Raw genomic sequence first — 8,175 nt, forward strand, 5'->3', positions numbered from 1 at the left:
GGGTATTTGGGAATGCTTATTTAAAATGATAAATATTTTTTAAACTTATTAGATTATTTTAAAATGATAAATATATTTTAAACTTATTAGATTATTAATTTATAGCACCCAAATTTTTTTTGACAAGTTAATGAGGAATAACTTGTGAAACCGCTACAAGTGATTTTAGAAAAAAATCTATATCCAAACAATAGTTTAGCTTATACCGATCTTAAACTAGCAGTAGATTAAAAAGCTCCATAAATAAGCTTAGCCATAGCCAAACACCGGAGGATAATTCAAGACAAAAGTCGATGCATATCTAATCAAAGCTATAGTAATACAGGAAAAGACAATTTTGCCCTTCTAGATAAATAAATAAATTAAAACGATATTAATTTTTTTGTTTGCGTGATGGATGCCATTCAATGACACCAATACAACTACATCAAAAAAGCGTTAAACATTTCCCATGATTATTTCTACCACAACCCACTCACCTTAAGTTTTTAGTTACAAAAAAACATCTAATAATAATTCATCCCCTCTACTTCTTCACCTCCTCATATTCCGCCTCCGGCGCCTGACCACCACCCTGTGACCCCGAATCACCACCACCACCACCACCACCGCCACCCCCACCTTGCATATGCTGACCAATCTTCGACTGCGCCTTATTTGCGGCATCAATCTTGGCCTGAATCTCCGCCGCATCCTCACCACCAGCCGCCTTCCTGAGGTCCGCCACCGCCGCCTCGATCTCCGCCACCACATCCGCCGGAAGCTTCTCCTTATACTCGTTCAAATTCTTCTCGACACTATAGATAGTTGTATCCGCATTGTTCTTGGCATCAATGAGTGTTTTTCTTTCGGCGTCCTTTTGGGCATGGAGTTCAGCATCTTTGACCATTTTTTCAATCTCGGAATCGGAAAGACCACCCGAGGACCTAATGGTAATTTGTTGTTCTTTTCCGGTGGATTTGTCTTTGGCCGAGACTGTGACTATGCCATTGGCATCGATGTCGAATGTGACTTCGACTTGTGGCATTCCACGTGGGGCCGGAGGGATTCCCATGAGCTCGAATTCCCCTAAAAGTTTGTTGTCGGATGCCATTTCACGTTCTCCTTGGAGGACTTTGATTCCCACTTGCGTTTGGTTGTCAGCCGCTGTGGAGAACACCTGTCGATAGAACCGGAATGGAATTCGTCAGCGGAATTGGAATCTAGGGAAAGTGGATTCCAACGGAACGGGAATTCGAGATTCCGTTCCATGGTGTGTTTGGTTTCACTTGCTGAATAGATAGGTGGAAGGAACTCGATTCCGTTCTTTTTTCATTAAAAGACCAAAATACCCCTGTTTCTATATGTTTAAACAAATAATTACGTATAAAGATCGACTACAAGGGTATTTTGGTCTTTTAACTCCTTCCAAGTGGTGTGTTTGGTAAATACCCTTGTTCCATGGATAGGTGGAAGAAATTCAATTCCATTCTTTTTAATCAAAAGACCAAAATACCCTTGTTCTATATAATTAAACAAATAGTTACGTATAAAGATTGATTACAAGGGTACTTTGGTCTTTTAATTCCTTCCAAACCGAACGCTCCCTATCACATGTTTGGTTAGCTAGAAACGAAAAGGAGTGACTTTAATAATAAAAATCAAAGATTTTATAATTTACTTGTAAATAAATAACAAGGATATTTTGGTCTTACTTTTTTTTAATATATAAGAAGGGTAATTTTTTTTTTTTTTGTCTTTTAATAATAAAGGAAGAATGAAATTAAAATTCCTTCTACCCATTTATACAAATGGTGTGAGAAATCCAAAACATGCCAGGAATGGAATCTTGAATTCCAATTCCAAAACAAAACACAGTCTCAGAGAAATGAAATGTTAAGATGAATTTACCTGACTTTTCTTTGTTGGAATTGTGGTGTTTCTACCAATGAGTTTGGTGAAAATCCCACCAAGTGTCTCAATACCAAGAGAAAGAGGAGTGACATCAAGAAGAAGCAACTCTTTCACATCACCTCTCAGAATTCCACCTTGAATTGCTGCTCCCATGGCAACTGCTTCATCAGGATTCACTCCTTTACTTGGAGTCTTCCCAAAGATTTCAGTAACAACCTCCTGAACTTTAGGGACACGTGTCATTCCACCAACCAGAAGAACTTCATCAACCTCTTTTGTTGTGATTCCAGCATCCTTCACACAGTTTTTGCATGGATTCCTTGTTCTTTCAATCAAATGGTTAACCAAAGCTTCAAATTTGGACCTTGTCAGTGTGATATTCAAATGTTTAGCACCAGATGCATCTGCTGTGATGAATGGAAGGTTGATGTCTGTTTGGGTTGTGGAAGAGAGCTCAATCTTGGCTTTCTCAGCTGCTTCCCTTAGTCTTTGAAGGGCAAGACGGTCTTTTGACAGGTCAATTCCTTCTGTTCTTTTGAACTCACTCACAAGAAACTCCAGCATTGTGTTATCAAAGTCCTCTCCTCCAAGGAATGTATCCCCATTCGTTGCTTTAACCTGTATGATAAAAAAAAAAAAAAAAAAAAAAAAAAGTTTCAATTTTGGTCCCTGAGCTCGTTCAAAAACTCCCATTTTGATCCCAAATAGTTTACTCTAGCAATTTTGGTGCCCATTTTCAGTTGTTGTAACGATTTTACTCCCTGAGTTTGTTCATAATTTGTATTTTTGATAGTTTTCTCTTGCAATTTTGGTGTTTGTTAGGACCAAAATCGTTGCAGCAGGTAACAAAATTGCAAGAAGAAATTATATTTGACCAAAAGTGAACTGGCGCATTGATTTTACTAGAGAATAACAAAAGGGTATTGTTGTAAAATTGCATACCTCAAAGACACCATTTGAAATCTCCAAAATGGAAACATCAAAGGTACCACCACCAAGATCAAACACAGCAATAAGACCCTCTTTGTTATTCAATCCATAGGAAAGAGCAGCAGCTGTTGGCTCATTGATGATTCTTTCCACATCAAGTCCAGCAATTCTTCCAGCATCTTTAGTTGCTTGTCTTTGGGCATCATTGAAATAAGCTGGAACAGTAATAACAGCTTTATTGATTGTCTTTCCAAGATACGCTTCAGCTGTTTCCTTCATTTTAGTGAGAACAAATGCACCAATTTGGCTTGGAGAATACTTTTGTCCATTGGCTTCAACCCAAGCATCTCCATTTGGAGCCTTGACAATCTTGTAAGGAACCATTCCCATTTCCTTTTGTGTTTGAGAGTCATCAAATCTTCTTCCTATTAATCTTTTCGTACCAAATACAGTGTTGGTTGGGTTGGTTACTGCTTGACGTTTGGCTGGAGTGCCTACAATTAGCTCGCCTTTTTGATTGAATGCTACAACTGATGGAGTTGTTCTTGAGCCTTCAGAATTCTCAATGACTTTTGCAGACTACATATAAAGGAAACAACAATCAGAGTTTTATCTTTTAGCACAACTATGAATGGGATTTGAAAAGATGAAGTATTATGGATCTTACCTTTCCTTCCATAACTGCAACACATGAGTTTGTGGTACCCAAATCAATCCCAATAACTTCATTTCCTAGAGGTCTTGAGCTGCATCAGAAATAAATATTAGCTAGAATTATTTAGCAAGTAAAAGCAGAATTAGTAACAGGGAGAATCTAGTTACCTGAAAGGTCTGGAAAGTATCCCCATCTTCTGACTCAAATGTGACCCAACCCATGATTGTTTGGCTCCACCTAACTGCACAAGCATTAATATAGATTACATTAAATTAATAGTCTCTTATGGGTTGATTGGCAAAAAATCAGGTATTGCAGAGATCTTTCTTTATCTAGCTAGCGACAAAAAAATTAAACTTTACACGAAATTCAAATATAGAAGACACCAAAATAACTTTCTACATAATGTTGGATTCTTTACAACCAATAATCTAAACAAAGATGTGTCATCCATAAGCTCATCTCATAAGCCAAAAATGTCATCCAAATGAATTAGATAATTGATTTAAGAAAACAGAATAAACACGTATTTTGCCTCAATAGATAATACACACGCAAAGATCCTCACAATATGTAATTAGATCAAAAGAAAGCACAAACAGCACGAAGATCACAATTCATATACAAAGTAAAAAGTTTGAATAACAAAATATATCCAATAAACAAATAGCTCGACCATATAAGACGTGTATAAAACAAATACGATAGAAAAAGAGACGCGTGATTCAGAAACACCAAAACAGAATGTTCATGTCGAGCCTCTGGATTTTTTTGCTTCAACCAACCGACTACAACACCCAAAATTATAGAAGCAATAGAAAATAATCGCAGATCAAATGGATTAAAGCAGGAAATTGAAGCGAGAAGTACATACGGATTTGAAGGCGGATAAAGACGCAGATGAGAGGTCTCTTCGACGAAGAGATCTTAGCAACGCGGTGGTCGCCATATAACACCGGACAATGAAGCAAAGAGACGATCGATTCGATGAAGTGAAGTTCAGAAATCAGAGGTTTAGATGAAGGAAGGGTTTAGGGTTTTCGTAGAGAAGTGATATAAAAAGGGGGGCAGAATTTTCTAGCGAGTGTTGTGGGGAGGGCTTGGTCTGCGTGGAGGTGGCGTTATCTAGTTTTTTCTTATTTCCTTCTATTTTATTTTTTTAGATTTCTAGATTAATCATATATAAAATATTGGTGGAGATCCTAAAATAATGAGACTCATGTATTATACCAGTGTGTGTCTATATATATATATATATATATATATATATATATATATATATATATATATATATATATATATATATATATATATATGTGGAGATCCTAAAATAATGAGACTCATGTACTATACCAGTGTGTGTCTATATATATATATATATATATATATATATATATATATATATATATATATATATATATATATATAGAGAGAGAGAGAGAGAGAGAGGAAAAGTGAATATACCCTTAAGGGTATATAAGCCTAGGTATCCAAACTCACCATAATACGTAGTTTTGTTTGATATATATTCATTATAATGTTCTTAAACTTCAATCATTAACTTGATTAACTTTCAAGATTTTCAAATTTTCACTATTATTTTCCTCTTACATCACATCTTTTTTACGAACACCCATTAAGCTATATATATTGTAGTTGAAATTGAAAATTATGTAAGAGGGAGATACATATGAAATTTATAAAAATCTTTGAAATAAATCAAGTTAAAAGTTGAATTATAAGAACATTAAACAATTACAATGGATATAAATGATTCAAAACGACGTAGTATGGTGAATTTAGGTACGTAAGCTTATATACCTTTAAGGGTATATTCACTTTTCCCTATATATATATATATATATATATATATATATATATATATATATATATATATATATATATATATATATATATATATATATATATATATATATATATATGGAAAAAATGAATATACCTTGAGGGTATATAAGATTAGGTACCCAAATAACTATCCGACGTCGTTTGAAGTAAACGAGGCCTTACATTCTTCCTCATACTTTATCCCATATCATTTGATAGAACTCAAAAACGGAATCCATCATGAAATACTCTCTTCCACTCCTATTACGAAGATGGGTGTTTGTTGTGACTCCTTCGATTCTTCTCAACTTACTGAATCACGAAGAATCATCTTATGTACATTGGAAGTTTTTGTTATCATCGTAGTGTTCTTAATTTGTTCTAGTTAATTAAGCAAAGTGGGTTTATTTCAATTGGTTCCGGCAGACAAGGCTTACACCCTAACGACCGAAGGAGTGAACGACTTCCATTCGTCAGCAAGAAATCAAACGACTTCCTTTTCTCAAGACAACCAACTGTTTGATTTCTTCTCCCAAATTTTTCTTCCAAATTTTCCGATTTAATTTGAAGCTCGCATTCAGAAACCTAGAACTTGAAATTTGTTTGATTTGTTATTGCTGGAAGTTTGATCTTTGAAGAATTGAGACTAATTCACGTGGAGTCAAAATTGATTTTTTATGTGAAGTTGTGATTTGTGAATCTCACATGGTTTTTCATTTGCAACCATATTAAAAGAAGTCCACCAAGTGTTCGACAAAATGTCATCTCCTATAATAACACTGTTTTTTCATTTTTTATATGAATCAAATTGTATGTTTTCCTCTATATTCGAAAGTTAAGTTGTACCCTTTTCTTCTATGGTATTGGTGTTGGATTAAAAGTGAATGCACAAACTCATCTTGCTCCTGTGTTAGCAACTGCAGTCAAGGTAATAACCAATAAAAAGCTCACGAGGGAGAGCTTTTTCAATAGTGTAGTGTCTAGTGGGATCTATAGTTTACAACCAATAAAAATACTAAACCAAGAGTTTAATTAATCACTTTGTTGGGGCCATATGCATCTTTTATTATTTATAATTTATGAAAAAAAGCTTCATAATTATTTTTCCTATTATGTAGGTATTTTGAGCTTTTAATTTTGTTGACATTGCATAATATTTCCATTTTTCATACTTCAACATTTTTCCGTTGTATATATATGAAGAAGACGAATGTCAATTGAACTAATAGATTGTTACGTGGTGAAAGATGCAGCTGAGTTGTCTTCATATTTACCTTTCCAGGGATTCCTACTATAAGTCCCAGTAGAAGCTTTGATTAGGGACTATCATGTTACGCGAATCCCCAATGAAGGTGGCGAAAAGCGAAGCACGGATGTACAAACACCATTGTATGTTGATATAAGTTTTATTGTTTTAATGAATTTTGAGTGTAAAACTAACTTTCCAGATCTTTTAATGAAACGTCAATCATTAAATTTCCAGATTTCCTAGTTGGTTGTATGAAGTGTTTGGTAAATAACATTGTGAATAATGATGGGGCTCTTTCCCAATGATAACATTTTACTTTCATTTTAAACACATAACATCGTTAACTTTCCTTTTTAACCAATAAACCAACATACTTTTGTTTTTTTCACAAAATAGTTCATACTTTCCTTTTATCACAAAGTAGAATCAAAATTTCTTTTTTTTTTTTTTTTTGACAAAATAGCCTCATACTTTTTTTTCACAAAATAGTCTCACAATTTTTTTTCACATAATAGCATAATACTTTTGTTTTTTCACAAAATAGCCTCAAAATTTTGTTTTTTTTTTTGTCACAAAATAGCCTCAAATTTTCGATTGTTTTTTTCACAAAATAACCTCATATTTTCGTGAGTTAAAAATGAAAGTATGAAGCTATTGTGGGTTAAAAACAAAAGTATGATGCTATTGTAGGTGAAAAACAAAAATATAACACAATTGTGGCTGAAAAACAAAAATATTATGCTATTGTGGGTTAAAAGCGTAAGTATGATAAGTACATTGCTATTTCAACCCAATCCACCAAAAAAAATGTTTTCTATACACTGTCAACTTATACATTTCGTCTAAAAAACGATAAAAATTGTGTCTTAAATAATACATGATTACATAATTCAATACAATCTTCAGCTTCTTTGGTGTCTCCGTGCAACCCAAGATCTTTCAATGTTAATCACCCGCACAAAATAAATTGGGTTAAATAAAACTGAATTGCTTTAATTTTCAAATAATTACAAACACTAACGCAAGTCATTAAAAGATGAGCACAATTTTCCTTCTTATTGTTAATGCTTTAGTCTTTAATACAATGTAAAGAATGGTTGTACAAAAGCTATAGTATGATCAACATTCCAAACCCTTGTAACGAGAATTTTCATTTTTCATCCATTTGACCTACTGTGAGAAACACTTGGTAAAGATACTAACATTGATGGATTTCAAAACAGTGGTAAAAATATTGACATATATCTAACCGTGTAAATGATCTTTAAGTTATCTGTAACACTCTAAAAATTCCAACCAATTTAACTTTTCCAAAAACAACCCAGTTTCATTAAGTTATTACAAAAAGGTTTTCAATACATTTATTATCAGAGTCTTCCCAGAACCATATCATAAAAACATAATCATGAGGAGCGGTACGATCACGCCTTTGCCTTGCCACGGTCTCCTGAAGTACCTGAAACATTTAAACCACAAATGTAAGCCCGCAAGCTTAGTGAGATACCCCCGAAATACCAACCACATATACCATACACATAGCATGCCATATCATAACAAAACATAGAACAACCATGCACTTCGAGTCTACTGTGTGATTGGTCCG

At 34.0% G+C, this 8,175-nt stretch overlaps 1 protein-coding gene across 1 annotated transcript; it reads right to left on the bottom strand.

The window, feature by feature from the left end:
• Positions 1 to 320: 320 nt before the first annotated feature.
• On the bottom strand, positions 321 to 4,585 carry LOC111892990 (heat shock 70 kDa protein, mitochondrial). Its single transcript, XM_023889068.3, has 6 exons — positions 4,353 to 4,585; positions 3,646 to 3,719; positions 3,491 to 3,569; positions 2,836 to 3,402; positions 1,891 to 2,511; positions 321 to 1,159 (listed from the first exon to the last, which is right to left on the bottom strand). Exons 1-6 carry the CDS (start codon positions 4,425 to 4,427, stop codon positions 527 to 529), a joined length of 2,049 nt encoding a protein of 682 aa, XP_023744836.1. The 5' UTR covers positions 4,428 to 4,585; the 3' UTR covers positions 321 to 526.
• Positions 4,586 to 8,175: the final 3,590 nt, after the last annotated feature.

This window comes from Lactuca sativa, chromosome 9, assembly GCF_002870075.4.
Source record: "Lactuca sativa cultivar Salinas chromosome 9, Lsat_Salinas_v11, whole genome shotgun sequence".
NCBI classification, from domain to species: Eukaryota; Viridiplantae; Streptophyta; class Magnoliopsida; order Asterales; family Asteraceae; genus Lactuca; species Lactuca sativa.